Source organism: Mustela erminea, chromosome 3 (genome assembly GCF_009829155.1).
Source record: "Mustela erminea isolate mMusErm1 chromosome 3, mMusErm1.Pri, whole genome shotgun sequence".
Lineage (NCBI taxonomy): Eukaryota > Metazoa > Chordata > Mammalia > Carnivora > Mustelidae > Mustela > Mustela erminea.
In genome coordinates, this window is record NC_045616.1 from 156,341,334 (window position 1) to 156,356,044 (window position 14,711).

At 40.0% G+C, this 14,711-nt stretch overlaps 1 protein-coding gene across 4 annotated transcripts in view; it reads right to left on the reverse strand.

Annotated features, from left to right (window-relative positions):
• The window catches only part of MARCHF6 (membrane associated ring-CH-type finger 6), an 82,397-nt gene that overhangs the window by 13,990 nt on the left and 53,696 nt on the right, over positions 1 to 14,711 (reverse strand). For 3 of the 4 annotated variants that reach the window (XM_032337752.1, XM_032337754.1, XM_032337751.1), the window contains exons 16-22: positions 13,207 to 13,326; positions 12,356 to 12,456; positions 9,295 to 9,432; positions 7,872 to 8,076; positions 6,025 to 6,094; positions 2,690 to 2,886; positions 878 to 1,012 (exon numbers count right to left, since the gene is read on the reverse strand). In XM_032337752.1, coding sequence (XP_032193643.1) covers positions 878 to 1,012; positions 2,690 to 2,886; positions 6,025 to 6,094; positions 7,872 to 8,076; positions 9,295 to 9,432; positions 12,356 to 12,456; positions 13,207 to 13,326 — 966 coding nt within the window. The remainder of the gene's footprint in view (positions 1 to 877; positions 1,013 to 2,689; positions 2,887 to 6,024; positions 6,095 to 7,871; positions 8,077 to 9,294; positions 9,433 to 12,355; positions 12,457 to 13,206; positions 13,327 to 14,711) is intronic. The other variant, XM_032337753.1, reaches the window with a different exon arrangement.

The window sequence follows — 14,711 nt, forward strand, 5'->3', positions numbered from 1 at the left end:
AGGATAAACACCTCTTCCACATAATGCCACAGCAACCTGTGCTTGCCCCAGTCACAGAGCAGCTCCAGCCTGTGAGGCGGAAAAGAAGGACCTGCACTGGCCTCATTTCCGTCTGAGGCAGTTCCAGAAGACAGGGTTGTAGCACACATTCGAGCACTAACGTAAATATGTGCTGTTAAATGAAGTCTTTGTGGAGGCTCTTCATCAGGAGAGGAGAGGAAGGGAAACACACCCCACATAATTTTCATTTCTAGCAAATCCACTATCATATATGCGAGGAAACAAAGAAGGCTGAAAAGCCTCTGAATGACTGAAGTCGGTGCCTCGCTCTTCCCCCTAGGATCTCTTAAGAACCTGAAGTCTGTGATGCTAATTTCTGGCTCTAAATACTATAGAAAAGTAGCATTTTTCTTCCCTACTAGCTTTAAGATCTCTGTTGTGATCTACATAGGTTCCATCAGAATGCTCTTTTTAATAAGTCTTTTACTCTGGGGAAAACATGCTATAATTACTTAAAAACTCTACGTTACTACTTAAAGTCTCAAATCTAAAAGAAGCAAGAGCTCTCACCTTAACTAAAAAGTGGAAAGATCAATGCACGGTAGTCTGTATCTTTAAATATCAGGTGAAGACTAAATCAACAGTGGAATTTTAACCTATAAAGACCTTTTACAGGAATTATATGACCTGCATATTTTGAAGGCAATAGATTAAAATGCATTACTTAATCGATTTTATAAGGTTCCTACAACAGAAAATATTGAGTTTTTCTACATAAACCGCCTATAATCATTTAAAAAAAACAACAAAACAAAACAAGGATTTTTCTGATTCCAAGTCCACAAAGAAAAATCATGAGCAAAAGTCATGCACTTACCTGCCACGGGTAAAAAAGAGGAGTCTGATCCAAGGGAACCCTCAGGGGAGCAACAATAACCAGTTCAAACAGGAGCCCCAGCAGGAGCGGGACAACCCCTGCCAGCAGCACAGCAACTATCAAAGTCTTCATGATCTATTGGGAAACGAGGCCATGTCACTAGGGAGTCTTTCTGACTTTTAGCTAAATTCTTTATTCCACTTGGAAATTTATTTTTCTTCTTTAACCCGATGCCTAGCAGAACCAAATATATTATCACCACACATACATTTTACGTTACACCATTAAACGAAATTTGAATACTTATATACAAGCTCAAGCTATAATGGAAGCATGAAATTATTATGCATTTTTGCTATAAAACTCTACAAAATTCACTTGGTTACATATATTAATCAGGGGGCTGTGCTGTTTTTCTCAATCTCATTCTCAGGGGCAGGCTTCTATTTGTCCAAGAAAAGCGACTGATTATCCCAAGCTCCTATTCCAATTTGTGACCCCTGAGGTGGACTGGTATAGGAAGGCTGTGCATAATCCCAGTGAAGGTACTTAATCAGTTTGATCAAACTGGCTCCCTCCAGAACCCTCTATGGTCCCAACAGAACTCACTATGATGACAGAAATGTCCTGTATCTGTGTTATGGGAGCCATTAGCCACATGGCTAGAGCCAGAACTCTAGAATTTGAACAAAGCAACACAAAATAAAAATAAAAGTCAAAACAAAAAGAAAAAAAGAGAAACTATGAAAGCATCACTACAGAATCCTGGTGAAGAAAGGATTCTTTAGAGTGGCTCTGACGTCTGGGGACCTCCCTTTTTCTTAAGGTAGCCTCAGTGCGTCGGTGTGTTTCGACAAGAGGCTGATATGATGAGGGCGAAAACACAGTACTTGATTTTTTATACGGCATACTACAGATAAAGAAGAGTATCAAAGGAAAACTGGTATTAGCTGACTTCAGTATTTTCAATATAGTTACGTGTCCCATTATCTTGTGGCATTAAATAGTAATTAAAGCCCTTTGTTCACAGTATGCAATAAATCTTGTGTTTTTCTTTCAACACTAATATTAACCTTTCAGTGAAATGAAAATCTAAATTCAGATACAAAACGAGCTATACGAAAGAAGTGGCATAAGCAGTGAACTATCCAACATCACAGTCAATCAGTAAGTCACCACACCTGGACAATGATCCCACACTGACATTTTTACCCACCTTTGTGCAACTAACTGCTTTATTGAATAATAATTTCCATTACTTACTACACGCTCACATTAGCCAAGACATTCTTGAATTAGTAATAGAACGTGAAATTAAAGGAATCCCATTTATATGAAAAACATGCAAAACTTTATCCTGAAGTCAAGATTTTACATATTCAAATAGATCAAAAAAATCAAATTTTAGAAAAAAAAATCTTAAAGGGAAATTTCCACTTAAACTGATTTTAAATTCTACAGAATATCTTATTCCTTAAAAATTTCCAAAACAACTTTGCTAATTGCACTACTTACTTACGGGTGTAACTGGATCACTTAACAGGATGATTTTCTTTGGACACTGATTGATGTCCAAAGAAACAAAGATGTTTCTTTGGACATCTTTGGAACATCTGACCACGATTCTCAGAATTAACCAGAAAGCTACTATCATCTAAAAGGAATATTCCTTCTAACTCAAAAAAATCAATTCTCTTGACACTACCAGCATAGTGAAGAAACGAAAGTGAAAAGATTTTTAAAATTGATAAAAAAAAGAAAACTTCCACAAGTCCTGTCAAAAATGATCAGTTCTTTATCAGAAAAACCTACCATGAGGGACCACTCTTTAACCTTCTGGAAGATCACTCTGCGTCCCTGTGGCATCCATGCCACCAGCACCGTCACTGCCCTTATGGTGAGCCAGCAAACATAGAGACCACAAGCAGCTGTGTAGAGCTCATGAATTTTGGCAGTCCCCGTCCAAAACGACATTAACCAACGGCCAGCAAATACTGAAAACAGAAAGGCTGATAAATGAGATATATAGCTATCTATGTAAAAAGAACTATAATCCTGATGTTTAGTATTTTCAATTTATTTCCATCATTTTATGTCATTAATAAAAAGATCACATGTGGATATAACATATCTTCATTAAAAACAAACAAGAAAAACCCCCACAAACTCTAAAGAATGCAATTATTTGATTAAGGCACAACCAACGCACAGGAAGTCACTGGGGACAAGCTCTCCTGTGACATCTACCCTGACTGGCCATGCCAATCACTTGCTCTTTCAGAAAAGAGAAAGATTGAGGAGGTTGTTCTTACTGTTTTTATCACCAAATAAAATCACTATACACATAATATGACAAAAGTGGGGAATTTGTTTATTATTTTACTGTCAATACTTTCATAATTTAGGAACATTACAAATAATTAGATTAACTTTCAATTAACTCATTCATCAACACAGAAAACTAGGGGTGCCTGGGTTGCTCAGTGGGGTTAAAAGTCTCTGCCTTCAGTTCGGGTCATGATCCCAGGGTCCTGAGATGGAGCCCTGTATCAAACTCTCTGCTCAGCAGGGAGCCTGCTTCCCACGCTCTCTCTGCCTACTTGTGATCTCTCTCTGTCAAATAAATAATAAAATCTTTAAAAAAAAAAAAAAAAAGACAGAAAACTAAGCTTATTTTAATAAGTGGGCATAATAACATTTTAAAGCACAATAATCAAGGAACATCATATTAATTTTCTTAGAGAGAAGATTCAAATATGCCAAAACTTAAAACAGATTTGAGAAGTGTCTAAAGAACTGCTTCAGATAAAGTTAATACAAATAAACTCTACAATGTATGTATAAAAATCTGCCTCAGGCAAGATCATTCGTACAGTAACTTTCTTCACATGGTTACTCCTCCATAAGGCTAGAAAGAACAGCAAGGTCCGAACGTCTTGTGTATCTTTCTACGGACTGATTTCCTCTTAATACAGTACTATTTATCATTTTCAAATACCTAAAAGGAGCTAGTGGCTATGCTGAGCATTTTCCATATATCATACCATTAATCCTCCCCAGATCCCCCAAGTAGCCACTATCCAAGGTCACGTGAGGGTGGAGGCTGGATTTGCACTCATACCTACATGACAAAGCTCATGCTCTTGACCAGTGACCCAAACTGCACCAACTGCCTCCAAGTGAATGAAACCAGCTCAATAGTTAAGTCTTACAAGTTGCAATGCTGGCAACCAGACTTCTTTGCAACCTCACAAAAGGGTCTGGGTGTGAAGATAAGTTATTTTTAAAGACAAATACACATAAATGTTATGTGAAATAAACACATGGATGGATAGATGGATAGACTGTTGCATGGACAGACATAATTTCACATACTTCTAATAAAGTATTGGTTTTTTTTTTTTTTAGAAGATTTTATTTATTTGACAGAGATCACAAGTAGGCAGAGAGGCAGGCAGAGAGAGAGAGAGAGGGAAGCAGGCTCCCTGCTGAGCAGGGAACCCTACGTGGGGCTCGATCCCAGGACCCTGGAATCATGACCCGAGCCGAAGGCAGAGGCTTTAACCCACTGAGCCACCCAGGCGCCCCTAATAACGTGTTTTTGAAAGAACAGGGTTATGGCTTTAATTTATAGTAATATCATCAGAAAAGTAAACTATGGGGGGAAACAGCCTCCTTCCTACCTTCAGTGCATACTACAACACCAAACATTTCTAGGATTAAATATGACTATATTCTTCCCATTAGATGGTGAGACTGGGTTGTACTTTCACTGCCAAATTCAGGTACTGAACTATGTTTTCTTCTTTTAAATTTTTCTTTTTTTTTTTCTTTTAAAGATTTCATTTATTTATTTGACAGAGAGAGATCACAAGTAAACAGAGGCAGGCAGAGAGAGAGAGAGAGGGGAGTAGGCTCCCTGCCAAGCAGAGAGCCCGAAGCAGGACTTGATCCCAGGACCCTGAGATCAAAGCCTGAGCCGAAGGCAACAGCTTAACCCACTGAGCCACCCAGGCGCCCTCTTCTTTTAAATTTTTCTTAATATTTCTGATAAAAACATGAACATGGAACATAAAAACCACAAATAAAAGCAGTCCAAAATTCAAAAACGAAGTTTTCTGAGCAATATGTTTACTACACTGCACCTAAACATTAATCACATTTTGTCATCTCAAGAGCAGTGATTATGGCGAATACTGAGCTCTCAGTATAGGTCTAAAGATCAAAGTCTTTATTCAGAAACATGTAAAAAAAATTTATATTTTGCCACCACTTTAAGTTAAATCACAATTCCTACAAATTAGAGAATATTCTCATTATTTTTAGAAACCTCACTTCAAACTGTATTTCCTACTTGCTCTCTCCTAACCTTATTAGCCCTCATGGAAAAACTCAAGTATTTAATACAAATTTAATTTATAAAAGTGTAGAGGTAGTGCTATCATCAAGATAACAACTCAGTATACATTTACGTGCTTGTAAGAGATGAGAAGTATCTTCCACTTAATGATTATTTAAGCAGCTACCATGTATCAGGATGATTCAGAATGTTTTGGCTTACTATACACACTAACTGGGAGGGTGGGGGCGACAAGCTGTTCCTGAGACTTTGTCACTAGCTTTAGCTTTAGACTCAACCCCATTTACCTCTGGCCTTTGCAGAACATGATAAACTATTATATTCACCCCACAGTGTCTTACTTGTTAGAGAAGGAAACGTGTCTACCTGAAACTTAAAGATTATTATTTGTGAATACCAGATGATACAGGGAAACAGTATGGCTTCATAAAGTGTCTAGTAACACCACAGAGTGGACCGGAAGGATAAAATGAGGGCAAACATAATTAACATCAAAAGACTGGCTTGAAAAAATTATTAAAGCCACACAGGTAACTTTTTGAAAACCCATACTATAGAGAGACTATCTCCAAAAAACCAGAGTCACCACACATACTCTACTTCTAAAAATGAATCAGGAATTGGGTCTTGATATTATTCTCCCCTCTGTTCCAATACAAATGATTCCAAGGAGAGGGAGAAACCTAGAAAGATCATATTTCATATTCAATCAAAAATAAAGGGCAAACTATTTCAAGTTTATACTCAATGAAAGAGATAAAAAGCATCTCACATCATTAGCTCGTACCTGGTAGAGTAAGGCAGATGAGGCTGGCAATCAGTAAGGTTATACACATGAAGACAATCAACAAAAAAATCTGCAAGGCAAAACACAAGACTACATAAATGGTTTGTATGTGCTTAACGTATTTCATGACACCCCTCAAAAAGTCAGCACAATTCCCCCAACAAAAAGAAACTGCCTATATTTCTAGGTTTTCTTCCATTTCACATAAAAGGGAATTTTTATTTTAGGTAAAATTACCTATAATTTCAGCCAAAGTGTCTATTTTCATATAATCTGATAGATCAGCAAGTAACAAGTAAATGTATTTTTTAATCAGAATGCATAAAAATAAACCACCTTTAATTTTACCTATTAATTAAAACTAAAAACATTCACTTTATAATCAAATTCTCAAAAACAAGTTTTCATGAAAGGAAAATGCTGTCCAATTACAACTTTCTGTACCGATGGAATCTGCGCTGCCCGACTCAGCAGCCCCTGGCACAAGTGGCCACTGAGCACCTGACACAGGGTCAGTGGGAACGAGTCATGAAATTTTACACTGTATTTATTTGGTGTGTAATCCTACCAGAAAAGTACTTTTTTTTTCCTTTTTTTTTTTTTACTTTATTGAGTTATAACTCACAAAATTGTATTTAAATTGTGCAGCAGGATTTACTACAAGTACACCTTATAAAGGGATTCCCACCATTAAAGTAATTAACACATCACACCACATCCTTACCAGTTGTATTCACTTTGAATTAAGTTTAAACGTAAACAGCCACACGTAGCTGGTACTACATGTGGCTGTACTGAGAAGTGCAGATAAAAGGCAGTACACTAAGAGAAAAGCAGCGGCTGTGGGCAGAAAAGGAACAACTGCTGCTCGCCTTCTATCTTACCAGCAGCCCCCTTCCCCTGCCCAGAGGGCAGAGCTCTAGGGGGAAGACGGAGAAAGACCTACACCCACACTCTGAGGGGAGCCTTTAAGGCTGTCGGCTGTCCTTGCTTGAGAAACCTCCTATCAGTTCTCTCTGACCTGGGCCAGGAAGCACCTTCTGCTCATCTCAGAGCCTCGTCTCCCAGGACTCCTCCCGTCTCTCATGCTCACCTGCACACCCAACCTTCTAGATACACTTAATTCCCAAACCTACCAGCCTGCCTCTTGGTTTGGCACAAGCGTGGAGTGCCCTTCCACTTTTCCATTTTATTCTCTGTCTGGCCTAACTTGAGAAACTTAAAAGCATCACCTCCTCCACAAAGACTCCTGGATGCCCTTGGAGAAAGCATTCTGTGGAGCAAGGACTGACTGACTGTGCAACAAGTCACCGTATCGCAAGTGAGGTGAGGACCAAGACCTAACGATCAAATTTAACAACACAAAAGCCCCCACCACGATCCTTGTCAGGAACACTTTTAGTGGGAGTCGGGAGGCAGTTGCTTCGTTAACCAGTCTTGTCTTCAGTTACATCAGATGTAAACATGAGACGACTACTCCCTTGTAGTAATGGGATGGAGAGTAAATGGGAAAAACATCAGAATGCCCATTCCAGCTCTGGACACATAGCTGACATAGATCAATAACATTAATTTCTTATTTTCACTAGGGTCTTCAATGCTGCTACTTTCAAACAGGGAGCAAAAGCACACAGAATCTCAACCCCTATGATCCATCTCCAAAATCTGATCAAGTTCTCTGACATTTACATATATTCTCCTACTAATGGAAGGACTAGGGGTTCTTGTCAGGAGACTGTAAGATATGTCTATATAGAGGACTACATGCTAACAGCACTAATAACAGCACCAATTTCTCAAAGGAATTTGAATAAACTTGACTTCTGCTTAACTCTTACAGTACCTACCCTGAGTGGAAAATTTAAAGGCCGGCGATAAGGCTGAAAGCCAACAGGCCCTCCCTGCTGGAGTATGGCTTGGTGGGCTGCATGCAGGCCTTCGCCCACCACGGGAATAGCGTTGTTATTTCGAGCATGCTGATTATTGTTAACTTGTTGATTTGCACTGTTCTCATTTTCTTCCTGGTCTCCCAATAAATAGGAATGAAGATCCCTGTGTAAAAAGTACATTCTCACTTGATCAGAATAAAACAGCAGAAAGAGACTTAACTTTCTTATTATTACTTACGGTAGAAAATGTGTAAGTAGTATCTGTACGTAGCAGTATTAAATACCTCATTCTGGTCTAAATGTTGGTACCTGCTTTAAAGCAAACCTTTCCTAATTAAATGTTAATGTCCACAACTCCCCAGAATTTAACTGAGCTACTGCGTCCACTGTGGCGTGAGCTCAGCTACAACCTCCAGAGTGCACGTCAGTCATGGCAAACATGCAGGGGCGGAGGAAGCAGCTTGGGGCAGGCAAAGAAGGGCACCTGTTTAATCCAATACAACCAGATGCACATTTCACAATAAGGTCTCTACAGAATGCCACAAATTTTATGAAAGAAACATTTAAATTACGAAGATTCAACTTTAAAAATAAGTATGAAACATGGAAACTTGAAAAAAAATAAAGGCAACATGTTGACTGAATGCCTGAGAAACCTCCTGCCAGGGTAAGGCTTCTAAAATAATCAGGGATGGGGCACCTGGTTGGGCTCAGTTAGTTAAGCATCTGCCTTTAGCTCAGGTCATGATCCTGGGGGCCCTAGAATGGAGTCCCTGATGGACTCCCTGCTTGGCAGAGACTCTGCTTCTCCCCCTCCTTCGCCACCCCCCACTCATGCTCTCTTTTAAATAAATAAAATCTTAAAGTAAAATAAAAAACCAGAATTAAGTTAGTTTGCTTTTAATGCACTGAAAAAAAATATTTATTTACACCCTGTGTAATGAAATCAAAGAACCTGGGCCAGAACCAAACCTCTGTAAGAGGGTAAAAAAATGTACACATTCTCCATAAAAGAACAGACAATAATCAGAAAAATAAGAAAAACTGAGGGGTGCCTGGGTGGCTCAGTGGGCTAAAGCCTCTGTCTTCAGCTCAGGTCATGATCCCAGGGTCCTGGGATCGAGCCCCGCATCGGGCTCTCTGCTCAGCAGGGAGCCTGCTTCCTCCTCTGTGCCTGCTTCTCTGCCTACTTGTGATCTCTGTCTGTCAAATATACAAATAAAATCTTTTAAAAAAAAAAAAAAAGCAAAATTGAGTATTAATTAAAACAAGTATTATATACAACCTGCAGATACCACCAATGGTCTCCTCTTAAAACTACTATTTCCGGAGTGGGGCATGGAACACACTCCGTCAGAAGGGCTACCACCGGCCTACTTACAGCAAGTATCCAGCGGTAACAGTCCATGCTCGCACAAGCCCCTTCAGCCACTGCCGCGTGTGTCCCTGTTCAAGCAGCGCTGGCAAGACCACCTGAAGCAGAAGTAGCTCAAGGGACAGTTCACTCACTGGAGCATCACTAAGACAATTACAAACAGTTGTAATTTACACCGTGAATCTAGTTTCCCATTATAACTGTATCAATGTTAAACATCTGATGGGCAAAACTCCTTCAAGATCGCCTTACCAACTCACCACTGTTAGCACCTCTCCCCCACTCTCCCTCGAAGCCAGCAAAGCTTCCCCCTCTGACTCCTCCAAAACTGTTCCCCACAAGGGTCACCAACGACCTTGGTGGTGTTATGGTGATCAGTCTCGGTGTCCACCTCACTTGCAGTACAGCAAGCGGCATGTCACACAGCTGGTCACTCCATGCCCCTCAAAACACTTTCTCACTAGATGCCTTTCTAGATCTGTTAGCAGCCCTTCAGGTCCCTGGGCTGGAGACAACGGAGGACCCCAGGTTCTGTCCTCTCTCCTCTCATCTACGCATGCTCTCTGAACAAATACCAACTCCTGTGGCTTAAAATACCACATTTCCGGGAATGTCTATGTACCACTCAGACATCTTCCCTAACTCCTAACTTCATATCCAAAGTGCCAACCAGTGTCTCCTACAGACTTGAGACATCTTAAATTGATCATTAGCAAATTTCTACTCTTCTCTTCTAATCCTGCTCCCCCACAGCCTTCCGCACCGCAGAAAACGGCAACTCCATCTTTCCAGGTGCTCAGGACAGAAACGTGGATCCCTGACTGCCTTTTCTTCACTCCACACTCGAACAGCCAGAGTCCTGCTGAGTGGACCCCAAGAGTACCCTAAATCTCACTTCTCATGACCCCCACTGCTTCTTCCTTCACCTCAACTACCCTTACCTCTCACGAGGATTGCTGCACTATCCACCCAGCTGGCTTTCGGATCCTGCCCTGGCCACCCTGTGCCAATCTCTTCTCATCAGAGCAGCCATGGTGACACTTGGTAACCTGCATCAGATCTCTCTTCTATACCAATCTTCCCAAGAACTCCCTAAACCACTCAAGTTAAAGCCAAAGTGTATACACGGGCTTACGAGCCTCTCTAGGATCTGACTTTCCATGACCTTTCTGACCTCACAGCCAACTACCATGCTTTCTTTCTTCTACTCCGGCCGAACTGGCCTTCCTGCTGCTCCTCCAACAGACCTCAATGTCGCTGCACTTGCCCAACCCCCTCCAAGGACACTCTACCTCCAGGAAACCACAGGACTCACTCCCTTATCACCTCCTTCGCAGCTTCCTCAACTGTCCCCTCTTGAGGTCATCAATCCCTTCTAAATTATAACCCCATTCTGACCATTCTCTCTATTCCCTTTGTCGGCTTCATTTTTCCCCCATAGTATTTATGACCCGATACACCTCACTATCTTTTATCTATTTTTATGGCTGTCTCCCCATCACGTAAGCTCCACAAGAACGGAATTTTCTTGATTCTGCTTTGTTCACTGTTATACACCTAGTACACAGAAAAGTACCAGGCATATCATGGGTCCTCAATTGTTTTTAATGGAAGAATGGAATAAAAACCACTTTGTAGTTCAAAAACTTTGCTAAACTTCTAGGTGTAACTGACTACCAAAATGGGTCTATCTTAACAATACCTAAAGCCAAAACTTGTGCCTCCCTGGTTCCATGACCAGATCCAAGTACATAAGGAAAGAGTGATGATATACTTCAGGGAAAACTCGGACAATAAAACCTTAATTTGGATTTTGAGGAAAGATAACAAAAGCTTGCCAGGCAAACATGGGGAAGGTTACTCCAAACAGAAAGGGAAAAATAAGAAATAGCTAAGTATTTTAGCTATTGTTTTTTAGGGAGACTTAATGGAAGGGAGTATGGCTGGAGAGGAGAATTCAAGTTAGACAATGCTGGGACCAGATGCTGGGAAGTCATTCTGAGATTATACCAAGGCTTGCAGATCTCTCTAAATGACCTAGACATTATCACAGAGATTATGGAGGAAAAGGCAGGGTGTTAAGGATGGGTTATAAAAGGAGAAAAAGAGAAGGCCTAAACTAAGGAAGTAAGTGGCATACCAAGTTTCACCTGGTATGGTAAGATAAGGTAAGATAAAAGAGCTTTAAAAATGAGACTCGGGGTGCTTGGGTGGCACAGTTGGATAAGTGTCCGACTTCTGACTTCAGCTCAGGTCACGATCTTAGGGCCCTGGAGCCAAGCCCATGTGGGACTCCACGCTTAGCAGGGAGTGTGCTTGAGGTTCTCTCTCCCCCTCTTCCTCTGCCCCATCCCTCACTAGCATGCTTGCTCTCTCTCAAAAATAAATCTTTTTTTAAAAACGAGATTTAAAAGATTTAAAGCCCAATGAGAAATAAATCTGAGAAGAAACTGGGGTGCCTGGGTGCTTAGTTGGTTAAGCATCTGCCTTCAGTCAGATCAGGATCCCAGGATCTTAGGATTAAGCCCCACTTTTCCTTCTCCCCCTACTGCTCCCCCTGCTTGTGTTCTCTGTCTCTCAAATAAATAAAATCTTGAAAAAAGAAAAGAAATCTGAGGAAGAAACCCAATTTCCCAGCAGATTTCTGTTTAGGTAAGTGAAAGGATAATGCAAGTCACTAAAAAAAGGAATAAAGGAGAAGTGGTAGAACATAGATTTCTAGGTGACAAACTTTTAAATCAAAAAGATTTTACATCTGTAAGCCTTATGTCTTATTTTTAATCTATAGCTAAATACACAATTTTAATGTATATGATGTGCTTTTCGTATAAAGATGTTTGTGGCTAACGTGCTCTCATTAAGTATGGTAAACATTTCAATGATGAACAAATGCGCACTTCATCTGCAGAAAAGTCAGTCTTCCTTTGGAAAATGCAAATGCTAAACTAATGCTTATATAACCTAAAATGGCAAAATGCAACTAACAAATGATTTCCAGTATCTGTTAAGAAATGAACGGGTATCAACAGAACTAAATTAGTAAAGTTTCCAAGTTTCAAAAACTTACCTGTAGAGCATGACATTGTATGGAAGAAAATTGGGCAGCAGACTCTTAATTATACGTATAGGAAGCCAAAGCATCAGAAGGACAATGGAGCCAAAGACAATCTGCAGTAAAACAAAAGACATGACGGCACTGTAAATCACTCCCATGAGAGACAAGCAGACTCTGAACATACCCAACCAATCCAAGTCTACACCCATCCAGGGTCCCGAGTGTTCTCACTCCACACACTAAACTTGGGTCACCCTGCGGACAGAATGCATTCCTAGGGAGGCTGCTCCTCTCTCTCTAGAACACCAGGGCTCAAATAGGAGCCACAAAGGATAATCACTGCATGGTATGTGAGGAGAGAGTCAGAAACTTATAATGTAGCACCAGAACTGTCTGCAACTTAAATCACCTGTAAGTATTGTAAGATGTGACCCATATTAACGGCTACAAATTTTCCAAAGGGCGTAAGACTGCTTTTTAAATTTCATTTTGGAAAAACTTAGTTTTAACTAGGTAATTTTTTCTTCCAGGCAGGGAATAAGCTTTGACATAGTTCTGTTAAAGAGTTTAATATAAAAGCTATTAACAAATCTCCACTTCTCCAATGCAAATGAAATGGGATTCTAACACCCATAATTTGGTAATTACACTACTTAAGAACTGGAGGACATTTTTGTCTTAGTAAACATTTTATTTACTTTATCGAAGCAACCAATAAAACAACTATTTGACAACAAAGCTCTACAAGCTTTGATAAACATAAATTTATTCAATATATGTACTTTATCAGTCCCTGACCAAAACACCCCCAACAAAACAAAATATTACACTTTACTTAAAAAACAATAAAAAGGTATGCTTACCACTGACAAAATAAATCTTCGGAGATGCCTATAAATGGGCAAATGGATCATTTCTTGTACTGGATTAAAATCTGGATCATTCAAATTCCTTAGAAACCATAAGACACCAGGTCGAAGTACCTGCAAATGTATTTTAAATGCTATAAATACCAGTATCTTCAGACTCTGTAAAATGAGCTAAAATATTAACATACAAATAGATTCTTAAAATTTTAGCTTCTTAATAAAATGGGCCCCAGAAAATTCACATGGTTTTCCTATGAAAACAAGTTCCTAAATCAGAACATGTACGGAAACCATCTTGTGTTTGATGTCCTTTGATGCTTTTAATCATTCGATGAAAAAATTTAGTAAGTGCAATTTGTCAAGAAATCTAAGTCTCTGAGGTGAAAAGTAAGTATATTTTTTTAAGATTTTATTTATTTATTGGACAGAGATCACAAGGAGGCAGAGAGACAGGCACAGCGAGAGAGAGAGTGAGAGAGAGAGGAAGGGAAGCAGGATCCCCGCTGAGCAGGGAGCCCGATGCGGGGCTCGATCCCAGGACCCTGGGATCATGACCTGAGCCGAAGGCAGAGGCCTTAACCCACTGAGCCAGCCAGGCGCCCCAAAAGTAAGTATCTTTTTTTTTAAACACTGCCATTATACAGCATCATCTGGTAAAAAAGAATTACACGGCAATTTATAAATGTTCTAAATAGAAGATCTGATTCCAGTCTTACTCTCCTGAGAGGAGGTATCTTGTTAATTAAGAAACCCTAAAGCTTCTCGGCATTTCATTCTACTGTCTACATCTTTTCTCCCTTTCTCAGTGGAAATCATCAACCCAAGATGCTGTGGGTGACGGGGCAATGGAAGAGTCTGAGTATCAGTCCTGAGTGGCCCAAATTCTCTGAGTTACCCCATGTATGCCTCTCACCTGCCCCAACTGTATTTCCCCATCTTCCAAGTGAGGGAGTATACGACCTCTATGGTTCCATCCAGATCCCTAACCCTAGGATTCTGTACCAACAAAAAAACCACCAAGCCGAGGAGATGAAAAACTTCGATGTAAAAACACTTCATCACTTAACAATGTATTTCAGAGATTGTATATAATTATAGTTCAGAAAAAATTTAGTCTCAAATGCTTGTTTCAAAAAAAGAATACAAGTTTTATCTACAAATAGACTTTACTGAACTTACACCATATAATTCAGGAAAACATTCTGACCCCAGCCCACTCCTTAACTCCTCAGTATCTCAAAGGAAAAGTACACCAAGAATAGCATTAAACCTTGGTGCTTCTGTATTCCACTCACACTGGATTCATCGGCCTTCTCTGGCACTCCTGCACATTTTCCCCCTGTACTTCTCCACCACCACTCTCAGTGGAACAGGCTGACTTGTCTGATGGTTGTATTCCTTCCCAGGATATACAATCAAAAAGAATGGGGATCCTGTCTTTTTTTCTTTCTTTTTCTTTTTAAAGGTTTTGTTTATTTATTAGAGAGAGAGATAGTGAG